Source organism: Oratosquilla oratoria, chromosome 4 (genome assembly GCF_046742065.1).
Source record: "Oratosquilla oratoria isolate Oo_2021 chromosome 4, ASM4674206v1, whole genome shotgun sequence".
NCBI lineage: Eukaryota > Metazoa > Arthropoda > Malacostraca > Stomatopoda > Squillidae > Oratosquilla > Oratosquilla oratoria.
The window spans coordinates 4,275,053-4,289,545 of NC_134780.1; the positions used below are offsets into that span (position 1 = coordinate 4,275,053).

The window sequence follows — 14,493 nt, forward strand, 5'->3', positions numbered from 1 at the left end:
AGGATAACAGAGGGACAGTTGTAATATATATATATATATTATCATCATTTCTCTATGAAGAGATTTCTTCTACCTCAGCCAAACGATGTGTGGCTCTGGTCCATAGGGGGCACCCCATAGAGAACCTAAAGTATCAGCTGCATGCTACTGAGCAGTTTTTAACCCCACAATAACATGTATCCAATACCCCAGATGGGGAGTGTGATTCATACTTCTTTATAAAGCAATTTGTTTTTTGGACACATTCATGCAAAGTTTAAATTGGTATATTCAAATTCAATTCCTCTGACTGAGTAAATCTATAACACATCTCATACTATATTTACAGTGAATGAATTTTCTTCATATTTCACACAAAATACAAGTTCTTCCTACAGTCAAGATTGAGATTTCTTCTTGGTGTCCTTTTCCAAAAGGCCACATGGTTTTTCACAAGTATTGATACACATTTGTCGAAGATATAATTTAATTGGAATGCTGTTAAATGTGGCTAAACTATCCTTTTCATGGTAATTATAATAATCTTTATTAACTTACTTTTTGAACACTTGCTGAATATTCTACCATAACTTTGAGAATAACTTGTGTTTCTGAGAAGTCCCTTTCCATGTAAGGCTCCTCAGCACATACAACTCTGATTGCCAGGCCTGGACCAGGGAATGGGTGACGTTGTACAAATTCCTCAGGCAAGCCAATATCTCGCCCTATCTGTCGAACCTGCAAGATATTGATACATACATATACCAAAGGCTTTTTCCTTCTTACAAGGGATGTAGCTCAGAAAAACAAGGCATAAAAACAACTCCCACCCATTCCATCCCCAACACACTCCACCCTCATCCTATTTTGTACCCAATCTGTGAAAGCTTGCATCTTCTGTTCTACAAACTTCCTTGCTTCATCATCCCACCACTCACTACCATTCCTTCTATTTCCCCCCATCCTCTTTGTTCAACACACCATCTTTGCAAACTTTGTGACTACCTCCTTGAACCATCTCCATTCCTCCTCCACTCCTACTTCTACTCTATCCTTCACTCCCACTTTTATCTCAGCTTCTTCTTGTACTCCTTTTCTTTCTCATTTAAGTAGTTCACTCTAAGCACTTACCTACCTTCTGTCCTTTTCCTTTCTCCATCTATCTTCCACTCTCAAGTTACCTTCCACCAAAAAATGATCTTATATTCCCCCACCCTCTCCCCTTAGAACATGTCCATCTTTAACTCTTCCTACTATACTCCTGGTTACCATTATTACCATATATATATATATATATATATAAATGGCAATATAAATACAAAGTAAAACAAAATCTCTACTATATAAAACACAACCACTTACTTCATCTTTATGGAAGTCCTTTAGAGGTTCAACCACCCTTCCCTGTGCCCTGAGAGCTCGCACGAGGTCTGTGTCATTGTGATGGGTCTTGATAGCCTGGGCATTGGTGGAAGCCATGTGCGAGGCAGATTCTATCAAGTCAGGTCTTAGCGTCCCCTGGCCCAGCATAACTTCTTCTGTTCTTAGGTTCAGTTCCGCAATCACATCATTGGCAACCTATTTATGTCAACTTCTAATATATTCTACTTTCAACAATTAAAAAACAAAACATGATATTTCCAGTTATATATGAAATCTGTAGATTATGAGAACAATTACTGTTTTATTGACATGTCATCTACACGCACACTATCAGATGAATAATTATGAGGTTTTTATCATAAAACAGGCTACATGTGTACAAAGCTCGACTACTCTTTGGCTGCTGTGGATACACTTTAAAACTTTTATCAAATTGCATCTCCAATCATATAGTTCATGTGTGTGGGAAAAACACAGCCACCCAATGAATTATCATTTGGTTATGAAGTGAATCTCAACATTTCATACTTGTCATCTTTGTGTTTTATTTAGTCAGCTTAACACCTTCAAAGTCAAAGGGTTAGTTTTTCTACTGAATAAACACAACTACAAACCTTAATAAAAGTATCACCAATAATCTTTCTTTTCTCTTCTGGACTTAAAGTCATACAGAGAAGATTGGTTACCCGCTTTCTACCCATTGGTTCCGAACTGTCTACTGGGATGCCAGTCACACCATCATAAAACTGGTGCCGTGCATTTATAACTGAAAAAGATTCATCACAATAAGAAAGCTGCAGCTCTTCATATCTATTTGTTTAAATACACACACACACAGTTTGTTAAGTGTAGTTGGGAAGGATTATGGGAGGGTCTTGATTGAGAGGATTAGGAGAGGAACAGAGGAAGTAATTGGTGAGGAACAGTGTGGTTTTAGGACAGGTAGGGGTTGTGTAGATCAAATTTTTGTGGTAAGACAGATATGTGAGAAAGTTTTAGGAAAAGGTAAGGATGTTTTTAGTGCCTTTATGGATTTGGAAAAGGTTTATGACAGGGTAGACAGGAAGACACTGTGGGAGGTATTGCAGATATATGGGATAAGAGGAAAGCTGTTAAGAGCAGTCAAGAGTTTTTACAAGAGAAGTAGAGCCTGTGTTAGAATCAGAAATGGAGAGAGTGAGTGGTTTGAGGTAAAGGTGAGACTTTGCCAGGGATGTGTTATGTTGCCTTGGCTGTTCAATTTATACATGGATGGGGTGGTGCGAGAGGTAAACGCAAGGGTAATGGGTTGGGGATTGGAGATGGTTAAAGAAAATGGAGAAAAGTGGGAGATAAGCCAGTTGTTGTTTGCTGATGACATTGCACTTGTGGCAGGATCAGAGGAGGGATTGAGGAAGTTAGTGACAGTTTGGGAAGGTGTGTGAAAGAAGGAAGTTGAAGATAAATGTGGGTAAAAGTAAGGTGATAAGATGTACAAGTGGCAGCAATTTGAAAGTGAGCATTAAAGGAGAGAGGCTGGAGAAAGTGGATAGCTTTAGATACTTGGGGGTGCATGTGGCAGGAAAAGGAGTGGAGGTGGAAGCAGATTGTAGATCAAGATAAGCAAGTAAATACCTTGGGTGGGATTAAAAAGTGTAATGAAAAATAGGCATTTGGGAATGGGTCCTAAGGAGACTGTATGAAGGGGTGATTGTGCTGACAGTACTGTATGGAGCAGAAACATGGTACATCAGAGAGGAAGAGTTTAAAAGTGTTTGCGATGAAATGTCTGAAAAGTATGGTAGGGATTATTAGGTTGAATAGAGTGAGAAACGAGGAGGTGAGGAGGAGAGCGGGGGTGGAAAAGGAGTTGGGAGACAGGGTTGATAAAAGAGTATTGGGATGGTTTTGACACATGGAAAGAACGAGTGAAGAAAGATTAGTAAAAGAAGTGTGGAAGGCAGCAGTGGATGGAATGAACAACTGAGGATGAGATAGATGGATGGGGTAAAAGGGTGTTGAGAAAGAGGGAGATGTCTGTTGAGGAAGAAGGAAGTAGGAAGATAGGGGTGACTGGAGAATGGTTGTGTATGGATGATGCTGTGATACATGAAAGGGAGTGGGTGGGGGATGGGATGTTAGGGAATGGTTATGTGTGAATGATATTTTGATGCATCCTGAAGGGATTTCTCCCCCATCTTCTCTTTTTCTGCATGTGGATATGCTGTGTCTTGTTGCATTGCTTCAGACCCAGGGGAATGAGTGAGATGCAGGGATGACTTGTCATCCAGGAGGAGCCCAAAAAAGAGGTTAGGAGGGGTGGTGAATGGGAGTATGTAGGGATGGAAAGGGTGGGAATGAATTTATGCCTTTGACTTTGGCTACCTCCCTTGTAAGGGGGAAAAAACTGTTAGTGTATGTATGCATATGCAGTACCATTTCAAAGCTGGATCAAATTCTGAATGCAGTCTTTATCATGAGGGTTTTGTTTGCTATGGGAGGGATTCCTCTGCTAAGCTCATGTCTGGGGATGTTAAGTGGAGCATCAGGTTTTGGGGTTGGTTTTTGTGTGCTTGATTTGTGATTCAAGTGTGTACATGTTTTTGTATAGATTTGTTGTGTGAAGCAGGTTGATATAGATGCTAGTGTATTATGTTGCTGTTTATTTTTTCCAATTGTTTGTGCTTCCAGCTTTGGCAGTGTTTCATCCTTTTCTCTGTATTTTTTTTTACATACATACATATCTGTGTGTATTGAGGTAATGCCTCACTGCTTTGCCTTTGATTGGAACAGTGTAGAGGGCAACAGGGAGGCCTTTTTATTAATGAGGTGCTGAGATGGGTGGGGCAATGGATAGATTTAAATGTGTACGAAGTGGGTTTGTGCTTTCATTTGGCAAAAGGGCATTTGGTGTATATACAACATATACCTCACACAATCTCTATATAACAACAAAATATTTCTTCCCCAAGTGATTTATAGTTCTGCCCAGAGTCTATTACTGTTTTTCTGGAGGCCATGGTTCTGCATGAGACAAGGGGGCAATGGATTGATTGATCTAACATAAAATTTCAATAAACAAGACAACTCTCAATTACCTCTAAGTTTCAACCCTAATTTCCTGAGGGATTGCTCCACTTGAAGTGATTCATTCTTTCTCATGAAACCGTTGTCAATGTGAACAGCAATGACCTGGTCTTCTGACAACGCTTTATGTAATAGTGCAGCACATACTGTCGAATCTACACCACCACTAACCAACATCTGAAAATAAAAACATAAAAAGATAAAATAAAATAAAATAAAAAATCAAAACCTATTTTCTTTCTATTGAAGACATACATATATATACCAAGGCTTTTTCCCCCTTACAAGGGAGGTAGCCAAAAAGAAAAAGGTATAAAATCATTCCCACCCATTCCATCCCTGAAATACACTCCACTCACCTCCACCCTCCCTACCTTAGTACCTCCTGGATGACGGGTCATCCCTGCACCTTGTCCACTGCCCTGGGTCAGAAGCAGTGTTGCAAGACACAGCACATCCACAGCAAGGCCACTTCATTAAATCGGCGACCCCCCTCTCCATCCCCCCATGCATAAAAGGAGAAGACGGGGAGAAATCCCTTCGGGCTGCGTCAAATTTTGCTCACACATACTACCTCACCCACCATCCCCCCCCCACCCATTTCACCTCATGACTCACAACATCATCCATATACAACCATTCTCCATTCACCCCTGTCTTCTTTCCTCTCCCATCCTTCCTCAACAGACATTCCCCTCTTCCCCAAAGCCCCCTTCACCCCATCCATCCACCTTATCCTAGGACATCCCCTCATGTTCACTCCTTCCACATCTGCCTTCCATACCTCTTTTACTAGTCTTTCTTCACTCATTCTTTCCATGTGTCCAAACCATCCTAATACTCTTTCATCAACCCTATCTCCTAAATCCCTTTCCACCCCTGTTCTCCTCCTCACCTCATTTCTCACTCTATCTAGCCTAATAACCCCCATCATACTTCTCAGACACCTCATCTCAAACACATTCAAACTCCTTCTCTCTACCTCTCTTATGTTCCATGTTTCTGCCCCATACAGTGATGTTGGCACAATCACTCCTTCATACAGTCTCCTCTTAGCATCCATTCCCAAATGTCTATTCCTCATTACACTCTTTAATCCACCAAGGCATTTACTCCCTTCTCTCAATCTACATTCTACCTCCACCTTTGCACCCAAATATCTAAAACTATCCACTTCCTCCAGTCGCTCTCCCTTAATGCTCACTTCCAGTCTGCTGCCACTTTCACCCCTTGTACATCTCATCACCTTACTTTTACCTACATTTATCTTCAGCTTTCTTCTATCACACACTCTCCCAAACTCTGTCACCAACTTCCTCAATCCCTCCTCCGATCCTGCCACAAGCGCAGTGTTGTCCGCAAACAAGTTTATGAATATTTCTGCAACCTATTCAGCCTATTCTGAAAGGGTCTTATTTTCCATGAAAAATCCGATTACTTGCCAACCCCCTTCCATCAATAATACATTAAACTGCAGATTTTTCATGTTGTATTACAGAAATACTCAAGTCTGTCTACACTGTCACAATGGGATGCAGTCTAAACCCAATTTTCACTTACCTCATAATTAAGTTGATAAATAGAATAAACACCCTATAGTGGAGTTTGAAGTTTTAAGAATCAATTGGATAAACACCAATGCAATAATGTTATGTTTGTCCACTAGTTATTTTCTATTTCATCTATTTATTTTGATTAATCTATTATATTATTTCTAAGGGATGAAAGGGATGGGAGTGGGGTTTATGTCTACCTTGTCATAAGCCTTTTCCAGATCCATAAAAGCCCAAAATACATCCCCACCTTTTCCTAAAGCTTTCTCACATATCTCTTACCACAAAAATCTGATCTACACAACCCTTACCTGTCCTAAACTCACACTCTTCCTCGCCAATTACTCCCTCTGTTCCTCTCCTAATACTTTCAATCAAGACCCTCCCATAAGCCTTCCCAAGTACACTTAACAAGCTGATCCCTCTGAAACTACTACACTCACACTTGTCCCATTTTCCCTTGTAAAGTGGAACTATACAGGCACTCATCCAGTCCTCCGGCACTCTACCCTCTCTTAAACAAACATTAAATAACCTCACCAGCCAGTCCACCATCACTGTACCTTCTTTTTTCACACATTCTGCATGGCATCCATCCAACCCAGCCTCCTTCACATTTAGCAACTCCCTATAATACTCTGTCCACCTTCCTCTTACTGCCTTCTCTCCCATTATCGTCTCTCCATCTGCACCTTTTACCTTTTCTTCTCTACTTGATTTGCCTCCTCTTCCTATCCTAATTTCTTTCCAAAACAGATTATCATTTTCAAAGTTTTCTGTCATACTCTTTCCCCATTTCACATCTGCTCTCCTTTATCTTATGCTTTACTTTGTACCTCTCATATGACTCCCTCATCCTAAGTTGTAACCAATCTATGAAAGCCTTTTTCTTCTCTTCTACACCCTTCTTTGTTTCCTCATCCCACCACTCACTACCCTTCCTTCTATGTCCTCCTTGTTCCACACACCATCTTAGCACTCCTTATGACTAACTCCTTGAACCATCCCCATTTCTCCTCCACTCCTAGTTCTACTCTATCCTTCACTCCTTCCAACTCCTCTCTCAGCTTCTTATACTTCTCCTTTTCTTCCTCATTTAAGCAGTTCACTTTCAATACCTCCCTACCTTCTGTTCTTTTCCTCTTTCTACACCTATCCTCCACTCTCAACTTACCTTCCACAAAAACACTGATATTCCCCCACTCTCTCCCCTTAGAACATGTACATCCTTAACTCTTCCTACTATACTCCTGGTTACCACTATATAGTCCATTAATGCTCTATCTACCACCCTTCCACCACCCTCTCCCTTGACTTTCTTCTGAAAAACTGTATTTGCTATCATCAACTCTGTTTTGAGACATCTCCATCAACTCTCCACTACAATTTTTTTCTGGAACTCCATACTTCCCAATCACTCCGTCTATTGGTTCATTTCTTACCCTAGCATTAAGGTCTCCCAATACAACTACACTGACATTTCTCCCTAATCCCTCTATGCACTCATTTAAATCCATCCAAAAAACCTCCTTTTCCTCTACACTCTTCTCACTACCAGGCCCATATGCTCTTACAAAAACCTATATCTCCCTTCCCAGCTTCACCTTCATCCACATTAACCTTGAAGAAACCTCCTTCCCCTCCACTACATGCCTACCTATCTCTTCACTTACTAGTATAGCCACCCCTTCTCTCCCTCACCCTCTCTTCACTCCTGAGAACCTCCCAATTACACTCCCAAAATCACTCCTCCCTTTCAACTTAGTTTCACTCAATGCCAACACATCTACATTTCTTCTCACAAACATGCTACCTATCTCTTCCCTTTTATTCTCATTTGTACCATATTCATACACATTAAAAGACCCAAACCTTAGGGTACAGGTTGGAAACCTAGACCATCTTATACCTTTACTTTATTCTAGGAATATCCATTTTGGGCTACAGGTAGCAGGATTCCTAATCCTATCTCCGTCCCATTTTTTGTCGTCTCGTACGACTCAAGTGGCAGCATTCTTTTCCCCCACCACAGGGTTAGGTGAAAAAAGGAAATTAATACTTAGAGAAATGGTACAGGAGAGTAAAAATGGGTGGGGGTACAGAATAATGGAGGGACAGTCGCAGTATAATAAAAGTGCCATAATTTCTCTATGAACCGAGACTTCCTCTATCACAGACAAAATGATATGTGGCTCTGTTTAATAGGGGGCCCCCCATATAGATCCTAAAGTATCAGCTGCATGCTACTTTGCCACAATAACATGCAGCCAATAGTCTGTATAGTTCCACTTTACAAGGGAAAAGGGGACAAGTGCGAGTGTAGCAGTTTCAGAGGGATTAGTTTAACTGTAGTTGGGAAGGCTTATGAGAGGGTTTTGAGTGAGAGGATTAGGAGAACAGAGGGAGTAATTGGTGAGGAATAATGTGGGTTAAGGACAGGTAGGGGTTCTGTGGATCAGTATTTTGTGAAAAGGCTTTAGGGAAAGGTCTTTTATGGTTTTGGAAAAGGCTTATGACAGGGTAGACAGGAAGGCACTGTGGGAGGTATTACAGATATATGGGATAAGAGGAAAGCTGTTAAGACCAGTCAAGAGTTTTTACGAGAGTAGTACAGCTTGTGTTAGAATTAGAAATGGAGAGAGTGAGTGGTTTGAGGTAAAGATGGGACTTCATCAGGGATGTGTTATGTCACCCTGGCTGTTCAATTTATACATGAATGGGGTGGTGCAAGAGGTAAATGCAAGGGTAGTGGGTCAGGGATTGGAGATGGTTAAAGAAAATGGAGAAAAGTGGGAGATAAGCCAGTTGTTATTTGCTGATGACACTGCACTTGTAGCAGGATCAGAGGAGGGATTGAGGAAGTTAGTGACAGTTTGGGTGTGTGTGTGAAAGGAGGAGGTTCAAGATAAATGTGGGTAAAAGTAAAGTGATCAGATGTGCAAGGGGAGAAAATGGTAGCAGACTGGAAGTGAGTATTAAGGGAGAGAGACTGGAGGAAGTAGATGGTTTTAGATACTTAGGTGAGAATGTGACAGGAAAGGAAGAAGTGGAGATAGAATGTAGATTGAGAGAAGCAAGTAAATATTTTGGGGGATTAAAATTGTAATGAGAAATAGACATTTGGGAATGGATGCTAAGTGGAGATTGAATGAAGGAGTGATTGTGCCAACAGCACTAACTGGGGCAGAAACATGAAACATAAGAGAGAAGGAGTTTGAAAGTGTTTGAGATGAGGTGCCTGAGAAGTATGATAGGGGTTACTAGGCTGAACAGAGTGAGAAACGAGGTGAGGAGAATGGGGGTGGAAAGGGAGTTGGGAGATAGGGTTGATGAAAGAGTATTGGGATGGTTTGGACACATGGAAAGAATGGGTAAAGAAAGATTAGTAAAAGAGGTGTGGGAGGCAGAGGTGGAAGGAGTGAACATGAGGGGGCGACCAAGGATGAGATGGATGGATGGGGTAAAAGGGGCATTGGAAAAGAGGAAGGACGAGAGAGGACAGAAAATAGGGGTGAATGGAGAATGGTTGTGTATGGATGATGCTGTGATGCATGAGGTGGAGTGGGTGGGGGATGGGGGTGAGGGAGTATTTATTAAAAATAAATTGGCACCGCCCAAAGGGATTTCTCCCCGTCTTCATTTCTGCATGAGGGGGTGGAGAGGGGTTGCTGATTTAATGAAGTGGTCTTGCTGTGGATGTGCTGTGTCTTGTGACACTGCTTCTGACCCAAAGCAGTGGGCGAGATGGAAGGTTGACCAGTCATTCAGGAAGAGCCAAGAAAAGAGGGATGGAGGGGGGTGGATATGAGTGGTGTGTGTGGGGATGGAATGGGTGGGAGTGTTTTTATGCCTTTGTTTTTTGGCTACCTCCTTCGTAGGTGGGGAAAAATCCTTTGGTATATGTATATACTAGTCTTTCTTCACTCATTCTTCCCACATGACCAAATCATCTCATCATCCTTTGATCAGCTATCTCTATTCTTATACATAAAGAATCTGGATACTAACCAAAACTTTATTAGCTCCTACAGCTCCCCTTATTGATGTAATACATTGATGTTCTCTATTTTCTAATGTAAAACTTCCAGTTAAACCACAAATTTCATAAAGAAAATTCCGCATCATCGTCATTCCGTTTTCCGTTAAATCAACCTGAAAAGAAACAAGGAAAATCTAAAACAAAAGCAAACTAATGAAACTGAATTACACTTCAATCATTTCATGCATTTCAAAAGAATCTGTCATATGTAATAATTTGTCTCAATACAAACAAAAATAGCATACAAACCTCTGGATGAAATTGTACACCATAAAGTCTATGTTTATCATTTGCTATTGCAGCAATGATATTCCCAGAGGTACCTGTAACCTTCAAATTATCGCCAACTTTGTCTATACTATCACCGTGAGTCATTAAAACCTGTTGTTTTGTATTCAAATACCTGCAACATAAATCATACATGGAAGTAAAATAAAGAACAAACAAATTTAGCTTTGGGGAAAACAAGTTGACATTATAATGTGCACTGACGTGCTGGTAGCAAAACAAGAAATCTTAAAATAGTCATTGGCTTCTCTAAGGTACAAGGGGTGATAGAAAAATTCATGGCCTATGGTAGGACACGAGATACAGACTTTTTTCACACAAAATATTTTATAAGCCAATACAAGAATTTTCAAGCCTTTAACTTAAATTTTTTTTATTTTTTTTTATTTTTTACAAATAACTGATTTGGGACAGTGAGGTATTGTAGAGAAAATGGACAAAATTGGTCATAGGGCAGTCATTAATTACCTCCACATCAAGGGCTTAACTCGAAAGGAAATTCATGAGAGGCTTAAGCTCGTGAATTCAGTCTACTCAGAGACCTCAGGTAGTGAACTTGTTTGCTGCAGAGACACCAGCTAGTGAATACCTCTTGTTAAGTGTTTTACTTCTTGTGTTGTGTTTTTGTAATTATATACATATAGCATTATACAGTTATATGTATAGGATAAAGTGTTAGTGTTCTAGTATCAGTAACAGTCTCAAATTGTCTAAGCAGTGTGTTTCAGCCTCTGAGAAAGCAAACAAGATTCTAGGACTGATTGTGCGACCTTTTGACTTCAAAAGTCCATTTCTCAATAAAAAGCTATATAAATCGTAGTTCAACCACATTTGGGATATGCTGTTTCTGTATGGTCATTGAATCTCATTAAAGGCATTGACAGATTGGAAAAAGTACAATGGCGAGCCTCAAAATTAATTCCAAATATAAAAAATAATACAAAAATAGACTAAAACATATGAAGCTGTCATTAGGGGTGATTTTCTATCAGGACAATGTGCCAGCACACAAATCTATCATGGCTCTTGCTGCCATACATGACTGCGGCTTCCAGCTAGGTGATCATCCGCCCTATTCACCTGATTTGGCCTCTTTACACTACTATTTCCCAAGATGAATAAAGAGCTTTGTGGTCAACATTTCACCACGGATAATGATGTCGTTAATGCCGTAGAAGTGTATCTGGAGGACCAAGACTCAGGCTTCTATGAAGAGAGGATTCGTAAACTCTATGACCACTAGAGTAAACGTGTAAACTTGAAAGGGGATTATGTTAAAAAATAAATATATCAATTTATCATGTAATAAATTTTTGTACCTTAAGCCACGAATTTCTCAATCACCTCTCATATTACTGCAGAGTTAGCACGAGGGACAAAATTGTATATTTGTACGCCACCAGAACTTTCCCCACAGTGATCAACAATTTGTTGTCTAGGGTGTCTTACATAAAACAAGCTAGATCCACCAACCCTCTGAGGAAATGTGTTAGTAAGTGACTGTTCTTTTGTGCGGTACTACATACACCATTCCACACTACATTTAGGTTTTAACCTCCCCAATAACACATAAAAACATAATATACAGTATATGCATAAAAGAAAAAGAGCACTAACATACTTAAATATATGTGAATTATTATCCACTTCAACAGTATACTGCCCATCTTCTCTCGCTGCTTTTCTGATAACTGTACCACCAAACTCTTTATTAAGTAACTGCATTCCATAACATATTCCTGTTGGAATAATAAAAAAGAAAAGAAAAAATATGTTAATGTTTATAAAAGTATGAAGTGTTCAAAGGACTAATCCAGGGTTGGAGCATGTGGCTGATGATCCAACAATAATAACCCAGCATAACTATAAAACAGATGCTAAGAACACTCTTGCTTACTTAGATCAAATAATTACACAAAGGAAAAGGGTATCAATATGAATGTATCAGTTCTTGTGGGAGCAGTCTGTGGGAGTGTAGGATGGAGGTATGAAGGGAAGCAAATTACAGAATAAAGGAAGCAAGAAAATGTCACGGGAAAATCAAGTGTCATGAGAAATAAATATCTGGAGATAAACACAAAGATGACTGTATGAGGAAGTGATTACATCCATGGCATTCTATAGAGTGGAGACCAGGAATTTGAAGGAGGAAAAACCTAAAGGTGTTTGAAATGAAGTTTAAGAAGTATGGTGGGGATTTATGACAAAGGATAAATAACAAGGTGCAGAACAGAATAAGATGGGAAGGAACTGGGAGACTGATTAAAGAATGGCGAGATGGTTTGGACATATGGAAAGAATGAGTGTAGAAAGAACAAGAAAAAGTGTCGAAAGCAAAAGTGGATGGAGTGAACTTGAGGGGAAGACCACAAATAAGGTGAACAGCAGGAATGAACAGGATACTGGATGCAAGAGTATCACCTGTCAAGTAAGGACAGGAGTGCAAAAGATGGAGAGAGAATGGAGAGTAATTGGGAGAGACAATGATATGGCACAAAACAAGGTTCTTCTTGTCTGCTCTGTAAATCTCTATAGTAGATGAAGGGGGAGTGGGAGGCTGTCACTATATAATAGAGTGTATGTGCCAACAACACAATATAAATTCCATAAAGAATTTGTGGGAAAACCCCATTCCTGCTGGGAGATGGGACTGCTGGGCCAGACATTCTAGGGAATGACAACATCCATTTAATGAAGTGGCAGGGAGAAGCCAGATCAAGCTGTTGAGCTCTGCTATGGAACTGCTGTATCTTGTTACATTGCCTTTGACCTGAGCAAAGAAAAGATGGAGCTGGAGACCAGAAGGTAGCAGATCTAGAGGTAGACCGAAGAAAAGGTGGAAAGATGGAGTTGAAGAAATCCTAGAGGCAAATGGATTAGGAAAAATAGAGGATTTGAGGGAAGAAGGAAGCTTTGAGAGGACAATCTGGAGAAGTGTGCTGGCCCGACTGACAGGCTGAAAGCCTACCTGGAAGCAGAAGTAAGAAGTAAGTGAAGCCAGGGCATGGATGACATTTCATCCATGAGATGCTACAAAGGTTGGGGTTATGAACAGGTTTCTGGATGGGTGTGGGATGGATGTGTGGGTGTATGTATATGCTTTGGCTTAGCCACCATCTTTATATGGGAGAAATAGCTCTTTGATTTTGTGTTCTAAATAACTATATTTATAATAAGGAATAAATTTTACTATATTTCATTATTACATTGTAGCAATGGTGAAGTCACAAATAATTCTTAACTTACCTAAGACTGGTATATTTATTTTAAAAATATCTGAATCATATCTTGGTGCATCTTCAGCAAAAACGGAGTTTGGCCCTCCTGAGATGATGATTGCTCTGTCGACCAAAGAAAAATTAAAATAAAATATTGCTGTTATACTTAAAAAATCACCACCACTAATTGTTCCAGATGTCCATCCTTTGACTCGGCTACAAGCGGTGTCATCCAAAGACAAAACCTTGCTCATTTACCACTTTTCACTTTCACAACTACAATCCTTCACCCCACAGGAGATTTGCTGACTATCTACAGAATAATGAAAGGAATGGAAGTTTTAGACAGGAACGACCTGTTAGTGTGGGACAACGGTAAAATGAGAGGGCACGGAAAAAAACTGAAAAAAGATACATTATAGAAAAAACTTGAAAAGGAACAGTTTCCCCACACAGAGCGATTAATACATGAAACAAATTAGACAACAAAACAGTATGTGCGAACACTATACAAGATTTTAAGATAAAACTTGATGCGGAGAGATACAAAGATGGGTCACCACGAGCATAGCTCCCCTCCCGTATATTACAACTAGGTAAATACACCCTATACAACACACTATAGAGGACTGCACTGCACACAATCATGCATGCCAACAACACAACACAGGACCACCTCGACATGAGAGGCACACAAACACTTGCCGCAGCCACCACAAACACATCACACCCGCTACACTACATAGCAGAACACCCACACACACCAAGAAACATTAAAACAACACCCAAAGACCTTTATTACGCACAAATACTCTCTTCTCTTCCTCCACAACCACCAAATACCAGCCTCCGGATACATATTCATAATCATATCACTCACCGCTCCATTAACCACTTCACTCCGGACTTAAATCTCGCGGGCAGCAGCCAATGCCAGCCGTACGACGTGTCGTAATAATACTCGCAT

At 40.2% G+C, this 14,493-nt stretch overlaps 1 protein-coding gene across 9 annotated transcripts in view; it reads right to left on the reverse strand.

Annotated features, from left to right (window-relative positions):
* Positions 1–14,493, reverse strand: part of bur (GMP synthase burgundy) — a 78,639-nt gene that overhangs the window by 6,443 nt on the left and 57,703 nt on the right. For all 9 annotated transcript variants that reach the window (XM_076183440.1, XM_076183443.1, XM_076183441.1 and 6 more), the window contains 8 exons: positions 13,555–13,649; positions 11,930–12,047; positions 10,270–10,423; positions 9,990–10,133; positions 4,440–4,605; positions 1,977–2,128; positions 1,342–1,557; positions 538–717 (listed from right to left, as the gene is read on the reverse strand). In XM_076183440.1, coding sequence (XP_076039555.1) covers positions 538–717; positions 1,342–1,557; positions 1,977–2,128; positions 4,440–4,605; positions 9,990–10,133; positions 10,270–10,423; positions 11,930–12,047; positions 13,555–13,649 — 1,225 coding nt within the window. The remainder of the gene's footprint in view (positions 1–537; positions 718–1,341; positions 1,558–1,976; positions 2,129–4,439; positions 4,606–9,989; positions 10,134–10,269; positions 10,424–11,929; positions 12,048–13,554; positions 13,650–14,493) is intronic.